The sequence below is a fragment of the Varanus komodoensis genome, unplaced genomic scaffold, assembly GCF_004798865.1.
Source record: "Varanus komodoensis strain SLA01 unplaced genomic scaffold, ASM479886v1 scaffold20_1, whole genome shotgun sequence".
In the NCBI taxonomy this organism is placed as follows: Eukaryota; Metazoa; Chordata; class Lepidosauria; order Squamata; family Varanidae; genus Varanus; species Varanus komodoensis.
In genome coordinates, this window is record NW_025335587.1 from 12,934,098 (window position 1) to 12,947,499 (window position 13,402).

Consider the following 13,402-nt stretch of genomic DNA (forward strand, 5'->3'; position numbering starts at 1 on the left):
CTCAGTGACAAGGACTATCTAAAATGCTTCAACAGTTTCACTACAGCAAGAATTTGCTGCACGTCCATATAAAAACACGTTTTGTTTCCTGGAAATATGTGAAAAGTAAAACAAGGTATTTTCCCTGTTGTCCTCCCAAACACAAGACTCAGCGTCCCACTCGTAACAGGAGCCCGGGACTCCTGGATGGAAGACTCCAAGGGGCAGATGGGATAGGGAGTTGTGCCAAGGACTTCCGTGCTAGGCTGACTGGTGGAAACTATGGGATGGCCCAGGAAGCTGTTCTGGAGGATTTCCATGCTAGGTTCCGACTGGGAGAAGGGGATAAGATGGGAGGACGCAAGGGGGGGTGTCCCAGCGGTGGAAGACCACCTGTTTTCTCTGGCACGAGGCAAGCAGACGGGACGATGCAGGGTCGCCTCACCTGGGCAGCAGTCCCGTCTTTTCCTCTGCTGCTCTTGAGCTTCTTTTTCGGTTGAGCATCGTGTGGAGCTGCGTCACCAGCTCCTGCATTTCCCTTCAGCACTCGGACAAGGTACAATGACGCACTGAAAGTTCAGGGAAATCGTCACTGACAGCCACAAAGAGGCCTTCAGCATTAAGGCGCACACGTCCATTTATTCACTGACATGGTTGTATTAATTTTCCACAAACGCATTTCCCCCAAGCACAGATGAAAAAGCAGTAGGGAACAATAAAGTACAATGAAAACAGATAACTGGGCATGATCTCTGCTGAAGACAAACGCTGCCCGAAGCACACACGATTTTCTTCCTGAGCTACCGGCAAAGTTCCCTTAAAACGGCTTGGGGTCAGGTTAAATGAAGCAGCACCTTGTCCCATATTCAGTATTTAATAGATGTATATCCCGCTTTTTCCTTACAACAAACACAAAGTGGCTTATGTGATTCTCCTGCTCTCAATCTTCTCCCCACTGCAACAGCCCTGTGAGGTAGGCTGGGCTGAGAGTGTGACTGGCCCAAAGTCATCCGTGGGCTCCAGGGCTGAGCGGGGACTCGAACCCGGATCGCCTGAGTCTGAGTCCCATGCTCTTAACTACAACACCATGCTGGCTCTCCTCTGTTTCTCCCCAGTCCTAAGATCATCCACTTAAGTCCTTTTCTGGGAACCCTCCCCAAAAGATAGGGGGTGGTGATGAGGAGAAGGGCCTTCCCAGTGTTGCCACCCCATTTCTGAAACATGCTCCCCAAAGAGGTATGCCTGGCACTACCTCGAGTTTCTTTTCCAGATATTTTAATAGATAAATTTATCTATAAACTTTATGGTTATTGCTAATGTGTCATGTGTTAATCCTAACCATCATTGCTGTGGGGCATTTTTTTCTTTTTCTTTTTTTAAATTTAGCAAGCTTCTATGCTGCCTCATTCGCCAAAGCCTCAGGGCGGCTCACAACACCTCAGGGCGACTCACAACACTGATGCTCTTGTACTGGTTTTATTGTCTATTGAAAGATTTAAATACAATTATTGCTATCACTTGTTTACATGTTTTCTAAATTTGCAAACCAACCAGAGAGTCCTTTGGGCTATGTGCAGCATAGAAGTACAATGAATAAATGAGTAAAAACCATGAGGACTAGAAACCTGTTTTTAGTTTATTTTAAAACTGAGAAACCTGGGCTTGTATTTAACTAAAATCTTCAGAGTTCAAGGCACCAGGCTTTTCCCTGAGAAACGCAGGCAACTTTTTGACTGCAGTGCTAAAGGAGAAGACAATCACAGCACAAGCATTTGTTAGATCTGTTCAATCCACCCACCTGAAGCAGTACAAGGCCACTGAGGAATCGCTCTGCTTGCAAGCTCTCTTCACCAGGTCTTCCAGCTGGGTGTGCAGTTCCTCCCGGATGGGGGCCACATTTTTGCAATACTGCTTGGACCGGCATAAATTATTCCTGAAATCCCAAGAGCAACACCGTAGAAGATGCAGTCAGCAATCCAAGAAACCCCACAAACAATATTCTTAATTTTTATGATATCCCTCCTTTTAATCCTGCACGGAACCCAGAATGGTTTGCATAAACCTCCTACCCAGTTTATCCTTGTAACAACAGCCCTGTAAGGTAGGCTAAGTGAGAATCACTGCCAGTGAGCTTCAGGGACAAGTGAGGACCCAGTGAGTCACTGAACGAGCTTTATGGACAAATGAGGACTAGAACCCAGATCCCTCCACTCCCAGTCCAGCTCGTGAACCCCTATGCCACAATTCAGCCTTGACGGGCCATCAAAGCACTGAATCTGCGAATCATAAAACATTAGAGTTGGAAGGGGCCATGAAGGCCATCAGGTCCACCCCCCTGCTGTTGCAGGACACCAGTTTACACCATCCCACTCAGGTGGCTGCCCAGTTTCCTTTTGGAATGCCTCCAGCGTGGGAGAGCCCCCCACCTCTCCAGGCAGCTGATCCCACTGTCCTATCGCTCTGATTATGGGGAAGCTTTTCCTGATGTCCAGCCTGAATCTGGTTGTCGCAGCTTGAATGGATTCTTCCGTGTCGTGCACTTTGGCATCAGCAAGAAGAGATCTTGGCCTTTCTAGAGGGATCTCATGCCCCCCCCCCTCATCTTCTCTGCTCAAGGCTGAACATGCCCAGTTCCCTCAGTCTCTCCTTGCAGGGCAGTGTTTCCAAACCCTGGGTCATTTTTGTTGCCCTCCGCTGGACCCTTTCTAATTTACCTGCATCTTTCTTAAATCTTGGTGCCCAGAACTGGACACAGGACTCCAGGTGACGTCTGACTAATGGGGGGTACAGAGGAACTACTCTTTCTCGTGATTTGGAAGTAACACTTCTGTTAATGCATCCCAAAATAGCATTTGCCCTTTTGGCGGCTGCATCACACTGCTGGCTCGTGTTTAGCCTGTCGTCCACAACTACTGCAAGACCTTCTCCCTTTTCAGCTCGGCTGACCCACGTATCCCCCATCTTTATCGATGCCCCTGGCTTCTTTCTCCTGGGTGGAGGACTTGGCACTCGTCCCTAGCAGCAGACTCCCAGTTCCAACACGCGCCGCGCATGCTCTGCCTATCCTCCCCTCCCTGCCCTGGAGACCTTACAGCCCAGGAGGAACTGCTGCCAGGTGGGTTCTCTGATCTTTGCCAGGGGGAACAGGACCTGAGCTGGTTTATGCTGACTCCCTTTCCCAGCTCCAGAACGAGAGCTCCTCCCTATGAGACTCACGTGAAGATAGCCGCTGTCTTCCGGAGGTAATCTTGCTCCTGCTTGTTGGACTCCGAGCTCATGCTCTGCTCGATCACGGTGAGCAGCGGATCGATCACGCTGAAGACAAGAGGACTGTCTGCCCGCTTGGTCAGAAACACCTCCACCAAATCCAGCACCTGGATGGTACAGAGATGTAGGACATTAGCCGCCGAGAGAAGCAGAACTGGAAAGAGGTGCCTGAGCAGAAATCTCAGGTAAAGCTGCTTCACTCCACCCAGGCCAATGTTGCCAGCTCTGACTGGCAGCATTTTTCCACGGACCCAGCATTCCCACCAGAGTCCCTTTTAACTGGACGAAGGGATGACCTAGGGAAGCTTTCCCAACCTGGTGCCTTCTAGTTTCCCACCACGGCTCCCAGCATTCCTGACCATCAGCTTGACTGGATGGGGCCAATGGGTGCTGAAGTCCCAAAACATCTGGAGAAAACCAGGTAAACTGGAAATGCTGGGACTGAACCTGGGATTTCCTACATGCTACAAGGTCACGTGGAGATGGAGAGGCCGTCCAACAGGACAAGCTTTTATTTTTCTGCTATTTCAGACCACAATCAGAAGCGACTCGGAGACACGGCATTCAACTGAAAGCCACCCTGAGGCTTATAATCTCGGGCCATCCATGATTTCTGAGCCGTGAGCTTAAAATCAGGTGCGCAGGGATGCCACAGAGTGTCCACTCCCTCTTTTCAGCCAGCCAAACTTTAACCAGGGTTTGGAACAAGCCAGGATGGAAACCATGAGCTGATCCTAGCTTGTTTCGAAGATCTGCACATCAACATAAATGGCAGCTCCAGTGGTCTGATTAATGCGCTTGCACGGTTTGTGCATGGCATACTAAAATACCGCCGAGCTTTCCGGGCCCAAAGGGTACTCATAGAAACCTCCATACTCTTTACCGGCGTCCATTCTGCACTGAAACAGCTCAAGATCTTTGGCGCAAACTAGATGAATTTGTCTGCGGAAAGCTTCTTGGATCAGCACCCTAAGACCGTCACAGACCGAAGGCAGTTCCCCTGACCTCCTCTTACCAGTTTTTCTTCTCTCCTGCCCCAATCCACCCAATTCACCCACCTCTCTCCGCAACTCAAAAGGTAAACACGCTGCTTTGAAATTATCATTTTGGGCTGAAGGGCAGGTCTACAGCTGTTGTTCAGTTTCTTCCTATCAAATAACTGCCAAGTCAGTCCCGAACCGGACCACCCAATGCTTTGGCACAATCCTCTGCTGACATCTGCAGGCGATGGTTGGAATAAGCCTACACTGGCTTGGAATCTCTTCCGAGATCCACCCACATAGGAAGGATGGAAGTGCTGCAAGGCCTGCCAGCATAGCTACCCACGGAATAGCACGTCGTGTCGCCTTTGCTAAGCTGGCAAGGCCTGGGCCCACCACCGGATGGGTGACCCCGTGCGGAAGTGGAGCAGGGCTTGGACTTGAGGGCCTTACGGGCCCCTTCCAATTCTACTACCATCCTGTTCTATTTTAAATTAAGTTGATAAATAGGGATAGAATAATAAATATGCCCCTCTTCCCCACCAGGAACAAAGCGGGTCTAATGAGTTGTGCAAACCCCTGAACAATAATTGGGGTTTTATCGCTGCTTTATGGTATTGCTTCTTTTATTTTAGAGTTTTAAGCTACTTCTAGGTTGGTGTTCCACCCACTAGGGCCTTCCAGAGTGGCTGGACTATAAATCTCATCATCCTATTGGCCATGCTGCCTGGGAATCGCAGGACCGGTCTTCTGACCCATCTGGAGAACATTGGGCTGGGGAAGACCAACCTACAGGTGATCAACCAAAAACATTTTAAGTGTACGTGAAGGGCTACAATTCAGGAAACCAAAAAGGCTCAACGGCCTCTCGTCGGAAAGGCTTTCCTCCCACCTTTATTTTGAAATCGCGGCGTAAGATCTTCTCCTTCCGCAGCTTCTCCTTCTCATCTTTCTTGGCCTGGATGCGTTTCTGCTGCTCAGCAAAAAGGGCCGAGAGATTCTTGTCGAGGGACATCATGGTCTCGTCGTCAGCATCCTCATCGCTGTCGTCTCCATCCTGGAATTAAAAAAAAAGAACAGTCAAAATAATAATTTTCTTTAGAAAAGTAGAATGCAGTCAGAAGTAGCCTCGGCCAGAAAATGAACCCAGTCTGTTGAGCTTTGGGGCTGGTTTACAGCTTAGGAAGGGGTTTTTGTGGGAAGAGTCCTTGCGTCCGAGGCCAACGCCATTCCCTCGGCTCTGCCCGCAATCACACGTACACACACAAGTTGCATAACCTCATGACTCGAGCCCTGCTTTGGGAAGCCACACCAAGATTTTTGTGGTTCTTTGTTGGTTGTGTGACTGACAAGCGCCCTCAAAACCTTGGGCAGCACCAAGGAAGCCGAGGGCCAGGAGCAGCCCGGTGGTCATTGTTGCCTGCTGCCAGGTAACTCCTGCCTTGCGATGCCCTTCCAAATGCCCTCTCACGGCCCGGCTCGGCTCTGGCCCGCTCCAGGCGGGTTCCCACAATGGAACTGGTCCTCCTCTTCTTCTGCCTGACTTTTCCTAGCAGGACGTTCTCCTACAGGGAGCGTGTTGTTCTCCCGACGCGAGAACAGCCTCAATAGTTTTGCTTCCAAAACTATTTTTTTAAAAAAAGACCTTTCCCTGCTGCTCCAACCAATGCCAAGCAGCTGAATTTACTTGACTTGCTAAGTTCCCACAATGCCCCCAACAGAAAGCCAGTGTGGTGTAGTGGTTAAGAGCATGGGACTGGGACTCAGAGGATCTGGGTTCGAGTCCCCGCTCGGCCATGGAGCCAACTGGGTGACTTTGGGCCAGTCACAGTCTCTCAGCCCAACCTACCTCACAGGGTTGTTGTTGTGGGGATAAGATGGAGGAGGAGAGATAATGTAAGCTGCCTTGAGCCCTTTGTAGGAAAAAGGCAGGATATAAATAAAAAAAAAATAAAATAAAATAAAAAAGCCTTCTGGGAAATCAAAATGGTGGCTAGACTCAAGTAGCTCCACAGCGCTTGGAGCATTATGCCTCCCCCACCAGGAGCCATGGACGGAGGATGGACTCCACCAGGGGGAACCTTTGTCCGGGTTCTCCAGAATCCATGCCGTCTTATAAATACCACAGGCTTCGAGTGACTCAGAGAAGGGGGGACAGTCAACCCGCAGGAAGGGCGGCATGCTGGTGCGTCTGGAACCGTGCCATCGCCTCGCCGGGCCAAGCGCATTGCCACAGCAGTGTCTGAACATGGTGCCATTGCCATCGTTCTGGGCCCAGGCCGAGACATTTTTATTTGCTCAGGCATTCGCCCCTGCTGGGTTTATAGAAACACAGAAACAGAGCGAGTCAGAAGGGGCCTCCCGGGCCATCTAGTCTGACCCCCGGCTCCAGCCAGCTCTGCTCACGTGCGTCGCTTCTCAGCTTAACTGCTTGCAGAAATGTGGTTTCAGTTGTTTCCTTTTATGATTATCGTTTTTATATCTTGTGGGAAGCCGTCTGGAGGAAGGGCAGACGAGAAAGGGCTTGCCGGGAGGAGAATGCTTTAGCTAAACCCTCCCTCGCCTCCCCCTGCAAAGCTTCTAGAATGTGTCCGTGTCGTCATTCCCACTGCAGGAGACCCTGCTGGCGACAGAGGAGACGGGGCCCAAGCTGCAGGCCTCTGTCCCCGCTGATTTATTTTTAAATTCAAATCACACAGTGCTGGTTCTTATGTAGTTCAAAACAGGATTGTACACACACGAAACGGGTGTTTGCATGCTTGGGAAACCCCCAGATTGCAGAAGCAAAAACACACCTTTACTGGACGGTGGGGAAGAAGGAAAAAGCAAACCAGGACTTTGCACAGCCAGCGGCCTTCGGAGACAGATGATTAAAAAAAAATCCAGGCCAGCGTCATCAAAATGTGTTAATTGCATAAGCCCAGGAAAAAAGTAACATCACTCCCTGTGTTTAATAGCATTACAAGTGTGAGAAACATACGTTTCCTTTTTCCTTTTTTACATATATTGACAGATCATCAGACGGTTTTACGGAGTAATGACATCTGTTTCCAGAAAACTAATGGCCAACAGGAGAGTAAATACGTGTTTCCAAGTTACAGAATTCCACTTCTTCCATGCAGAATTTGAGTTCCCCCCATGCGGAGGACATAGCCCCAAGGTTTACAAAGCAAAAGCAAACCTTTCTGTGCCTCGGAGAGCATCTGTAAGACCTACCAGTGCGTTCCCAGCTTGCAAAATGTTCCTCAACATGGCACGGAAATGCTCGTCCGCCTCGCCCTCCTCGGCTTCGCTCTCGGTCTCCTGGGTTTCGCTCTCGCTGTCGTTTTCGTCAGAACTGTCTTCACCAGAAGAGCTCTCGCCGCCGGCATTGTCTGTGCTCTGCTGAGAAGGGGGGAAATTCAGTTTTCCTCTGCTCAGACTTTCTTTGGCCCCAACTTTCTGAGGAGGATGCTGAAGCAAAAGCTGGGGATAGGATTCCATACTGTTTATCACTGAGCTGGTTTGCACATAATGGCAAATGATGGGTTAATTAAATTGTACATTTAATTGTAAATGCAATTAATTAACCCGCCATTTGCTAGGCACGAGTGGAATTAACCCGCCCTTTGCCCACGCTGCTTCTGCCATGTGCTGCCTTCGATTTCCATTTTGCATCCTAAGATGGTCCCCCTTATCCAATCAGATAAAACAGGAATATACAACAAAACACGAATATAACCATTTTAAAATCCAAGAGCCTAACAAATAAAACCATGGCAATGTCCAGCCATATTAACATGAAAGGCAGAACCACAATCTATAGTCAGAGATAAAATTTAAAACCATTAAAATAGTTAAGAGACCCAGAAAATAAAAAGGGGGGGATGCCAGGTGAGCCTCTCTGAGGTGTTTAACCATCTCCAGATTAAAAGAGATCAGGTAGCAGGTGATGGGAAAGACCTTTCTTGGCTTGCAAGGGCAATCTGGTAGCTGTTCATCAAACGCATCTGCTTCTATTCCGGGCTGCCTGGGATACACACGGTTCATCATTTCAAAGCTGTTCCTCCCACCAAATGTGCCAAGAAGAAGCCAGACCAATTTCTTTTGGGCAGAGAAGTATCCTGCGTCTGCAGCCCTCAGATGAGGAAGGCTCACACACACACCCCTGCCTTGCTGCAGAAAGGTTTTCTTTGCAACACCATTTGGAAGGAAGAAGAGAAAGCAAGCCTTGGACAACCATGCGTGCGAATAGATATGCTTTCACATTACGTGCTTCCTCTTTCTGTGCTTTCTCCTGCTTTGGGTCATATTTGCAATGTTTTTAAAAAAATCAAAGTGTCCAACAGTATCACACTGAAAATTAACTATGGTTATGTGTGATATCTGGACAGACAAACCACAGTTGGCCCTGCGATTTTGCCTCAGAGGAAAACGAAAACCAAAAACCTAAAGCAGCTCTGAACTACTTTGGGGTACATTTGTCCACACGACCTTCTTGCCAAGCAAACCAGGCAGGGTCTTCTCGGTGGTAGCTCCTTGATTATGGAATTCCTCTCAGTAAGGTTAGACTGGATGCAAGCCTGGTGACATTTAGGTATGCAACAAACACTTTTTAAAAGTTCTACCTGGTTTTTAGAGGTTTTTAATTTGAAATGGAGGTTTTTAACTCTGCATTTCTGGTTTTGATGCTCTGTTTTAATTCCATAACTGAGGGATTTTTTGTTTTGCCAGTTCTTTTTGTAAACCCTTTTTGGGTGCTTGGTTCAGCCAGAAAGGCAATACAGACATATCTTTAAAGGTAACATAAATATCTTTCGAATTAGAAAATAACTGGGATGATCAGCTAAAAAATGGCCATTCCACACATTTACTCGGTTTATGAATCATGTTTACAAAATCCACCCCGGAAAGCAAGCTGAGGTGTTTCTGGCATTAGCATAGGAGTGGGACAGGATTTACCACTTCTCTCGGCAAAGGTTTGTGCTTCTTTTGTGTTTCTTCCATCACCACAACTGCACCTTCCTCATCCTGGTCTTGACGTGGGTCCAGGACCTTGGAGAGAATTTTAAAAATACGTATAAGTACACAAAAGAGCACAAAAGAGCCCAGGAGGATCAAACCAAAGGTCCATGTGCTGCATCGTTCGGTTCACACGGTGGCCAGCCCACGGGAAAGGACAGCAGGCGCCTCAAGTGCACACTCCTACCCATGTTCCCCAGCAACTGGTATTTAAAGACATATTGTCCCTGATACCAGAAGCAGGATTGAGTCATCAGCCTCTGTAGCCCTGGACAGCCACCGCCTCCATCCATTTGCCCAATCCGATTTCAAATTTTGCTCCTGAACCTCCTACCTATCTGCCTTGTGGGAAGGGCCCTTTTCGTTCTAGCGTCAGGAGGGAGAGTGAGAAATGCCAGGCTTAATTCTGTACTCCTTTATTGCTTGACTTTTCCCCACGCTAAACTATTCCAGATGTTTCAACCCTTCCTCACAGTGGAGTTTCTCTAACGCCTCGATCATTTTGGCTGCCCTTCTCTGCCCGTTTTCCAACACTCCATTTCCTTTTTAGGTGCGGTAGTGAGAACTGTACCCATGTTCCACATCTGGCTCACCACAGGGGACCACAACCCTCCTCATTACGTCAAACGTGGAGTCCACCAGTTTTACAGTATTGGCCCACCAGAACCCCAAAATCTCTTCTTTGAGCTCAGATCTCATCGGCTTATACCGGAAGTTGAGCTTTCTGCCCCAGCGTGTGACACTTTACACTTGCTTACAATGTCTTGTACTTTCCATATATTTCTCGGTGATCAGAACAGCTTTAAAACCTTCCCTGAAGGTGCTATCTGAAAGTGCGTGCTTCCTGCGGATCGCGCTCGTTCCACGGGGGAACGTCGTTCTCCGAATGTGTGTCCATTCTGACAGCCGGGCTATTGTCCAAACCGGGACTGCAAACTGGTGGGATCCATGTTGTTCTTTCCGAGAAACCTCAAGGAGCACCAACTGGAGGCAGTTGCAAAGTGCTGGCAAAGCAGGGAAAATACTGATGCGCCATGCCCAGTCCAGGACAGAGACAGGAATGCCGGGAGAAGACGGACAAAACATCAGGGAGGATGGGTTTTCCCAACATTTTCCAGCTTTATCTGAGCATTCATGTCTCTAAAAATTCACACAGGAATACATCTCCCTCCAAATCTTTTCCTACCTCAACAGTCAAATTTTATGGAGCAAGAGAAGAATTTTTGTTGCTACCACTGCAAATCACGAAACCCTGATCTTCTGCAACTCTTCCAGAGACCACCAAGAGATTGTGACCTACTTTCCATCCCTTATTTAAACAAAAGTATGTTCTCCTCTGATGAATCCATATGCAAATTTATGCAGATTCAATCATTCATCAGCTAAGGGGCCTTGCAAGATTTCTGACAGGTCACGTCCTCACGGGGGTCTCGCTCAGCAGCCTCCACTCACGTCCAAGATGAGCTGCAAGGCGCCCTTCGTCATGTGCTGCGAAACGAGTCCGAACACGCTCCTGCAAACCCGTCGGATCAGCCCGCTGGACTGGGCCAGGAGAGAGAGGAGAACTTCCACGATCACCTCCACCCAGTCAGGCTCTTCCTCGCCGCCTGCGCAGAGCAAAAACAGCGGACAGAATGTGAGCTTGTGGCGCAACCAGCCCAGCGGCAGGAACAAACGGGATGGCGTGACTTGGTGTCCTGCGACAGCGGGGGGGGGGGGACCGAGTGGCCTTCATGGCCCCCTCCAACTCTACTATTCTGTGATTCTATGATCCAGGGGGTTGGACCCAGTGGCCTGCATGGCCCCTTCCAACTCTGCTATTCCATGAGTCTATGAAAAAAGGGCCAGGCTGGCAACCTCATATAAAGAAAACCCGTATAACATGTTTTATAGATGGTATCTGTCGCCAAATAGGTTAGGTAAGATGTTTCCAAATATGTCAAATGGATGTTGGAAATGCGAACATAAACTGGGTACCTTTTATCATATGTGGTGGACTTGTGATAAGGCAAAAAAATATTGGGCTAAAATACATAAATGGCATGAGGGAATGTTACAAAAACCTTTAATATTTAAACCTGAAGTTTTCTTATTAGGCATTGTATCTGATGGTGTTGATAACCAAGCAATGTATTTGACTCTACATATAACTACTGCGGCGAGGATTGCATTTGCCCAACATTGGAGGAGTGAAGAACCACCTACGGATGAACTGATTTTAAAAAACATCTTGGACTGTGCCGAAACGGACAGATTGACTTTGTCTCTGAAGGAGAAAGAGGACGCAGACTTCTATCAAACTTGGAACTCTTTTTATTATTGGCTAGAGAAACGGGACTATGCATAGATCTAAATATGTTTACAGATTGCTATAAAAAAAAAACCTGTGGGGGGCTGACCCAGTAGGTCTGATGTTTCTGATGACTGATGTTTTTTAGTTTCTTTTTGTTAGTTGGTAGAAAAATAAAAATAAAACTTGCTTTAAAAAAAAAAAGAGGCATGCTGGATCGGAAAGGGATCCCGCAGTGGCCAACCAGTTGCACCAGTGGGAAGGCCACAAAGAGGGCAGGAACGTAATGTAATTCTTTTCCTCCCCATGTTCCCCAGCAGCTCGCCTGTGCGACACCCGGCACTCAGAAAAGTCCTCCTAACCGTTTCCAGGACGCTGAGTTTTATTTTACATTGCTGCATTGTTCATCCATCCCAAGACTTCTGTAAGGGACGGTCTAAAAAAGATTTAGAATAGTAGCCACGGATAGCCTCCTCCTGAAAGAAGCCTCTAGTTCCCTCTTAAAGCCATCCTGGTTGGCAGCCACCTTGTGGCAGGGAGTTCCATTGCTTAGCCTGGCTCTCCAGGATGCTGGACATCTTGGATACGCTGCCCTGACTTTCCCACCATCCCGTTTGGGATGGAGACTCACCAGCTGTGGCCGTTGGCTTCTTCTTGGGTTTCTCGCCGAAGGCCCTCTTGGTGCAATTCTGGAGGTCGTTGAGGAGGTTCACACACTCAGCAGGTGACTAGTCATGGGTGAGGTGAGGAGGAAAGGCAGGCAGTGGGGAGGGGCACGGGATGGGAGGGCAAAGGCAAAAAGAAAAGAAAAGGCGGTCAAAACAGTTTTACCTGTGGATACTAAGTTTTCTAGAAGGAGCTCCAGCCTGCTTCCTCTTCTCCATACTATGCTCACAGAAGGCTTTTCATCCACTCACCAGACAAATGGTTCCTGTTTTGGAACTGCATTTAAATTTCCATACCATTTTTGTAAAAGTATTGCGATGATTTACAAATTGTATGGCCCACATATCTGTCCAAGGACAGGTGGATGGGAGGGTATTTGCATGCACATTTGAATTCTCTCTTCCCACGCACAGGGAGCAAAACCTCCTGTCGCAGGGAACTCGGGAGACCGGTAGGGCCAAAGAGCTTGCTGAGAAGGGCTCTCCGCTTGCTCACAGTGTGATGTCCCACTGTTTTTCCCAGAAAAGACGGGAAATCGCTGTAGGAACGCAGCAAACTCTCCTGTCCTACCCAAAAGTTCTCCCTGACCTTTCATAATCACGGTTCTTGTCGTAACTGCGTTCTGATTCCCACCAAGACGGTGCTTCTGCTGAGCGGAGAGTTACCTTGAAGAGGTGAATGCCGACCAGGAGCAGCAAATGCTGGAAGGCCGAGGTCTTCAGGTGCGGGCTCTTCTGCTCTCGCCGCCGCAGCGCTTCCACCGTCTGCAGCATCCTGTGATGGGGAACAGGTAAGACCAAGCTGTGGCAGATGGACATTCATTGAATGTCTCCCATAACACTGGCCAAGTCCAAAATGCCCCCATGCCTGGAGTTTCTGTCTGAACTCTCATCCAAAAACCAGTGGGAATTCTTCTGATAAAGCATTTCTTCCAAGAATTTCAGTTTCAGGTGGTTCAGTTTATAAATCTTGCCACCACAACCAGGTTTAACTCTAGTTCTCACTTTTATTTCTTACTGCCGTCTTAACTATTTAAATGTTTGCACTGTATTTTATGTTTTAAATTATTGTGAACCACAGAGAGAACTTCAGCTATGCTGTGGGATAAAATTCTGATCAATTGAAAAAGCCCTGCGGAGAGAGAAAAGTTAAATACGGCTAGTTTGGGAAGAGCCAGAAGGAAATGAACCCACTGCAAATTCCTCCAGGAAGCCCCCCG

At 48.3% G+C, this 13,402-nt stretch overlaps 1 protein-coding gene across 1 annotated transcript in view; it reads right to left on the reverse strand.

The window, feature by feature from the left end:
- MYBBP1A (MYB binding protein 1a) overlaps positions 1–13,402 on the reverse strand; it is a 51,837-nt gene that overhangs the window by 25,137 nt on the left and 13,298 nt on the right. Inside the window, exons 13-21 of the mRNA XM_044430366.1 lie at positions 12,849–12,957; positions 12,149–12,245; positions 10,680–10,834; positions 9,168–9,260; positions 7,443–7,607; positions 5,119–5,283; positions 3,196–3,353; positions 1,778–1,912; positions 425–548 (exon numbers count right to left, since the gene is read on the reverse strand). Of these exons, the coding sequence (XP_044286301.1) occupies positions 425–548; positions 1,778–1,912; positions 3,196–3,353; positions 5,119–5,283; positions 7,443–7,607; positions 9,168–9,260; positions 10,680–10,834; positions 12,149–12,245; positions 12,849–12,957 (1,201 nt within the window). The remainder of the gene's footprint in view (positions 1–424; positions 549–1,777; positions 1,913–3,195; positions 3,354–5,118; positions 5,284–7,442; positions 7,608–9,167; positions 9,261–10,679; positions 10,835–12,148; positions 12,246–12,848; positions 12,958–13,402) is intronic.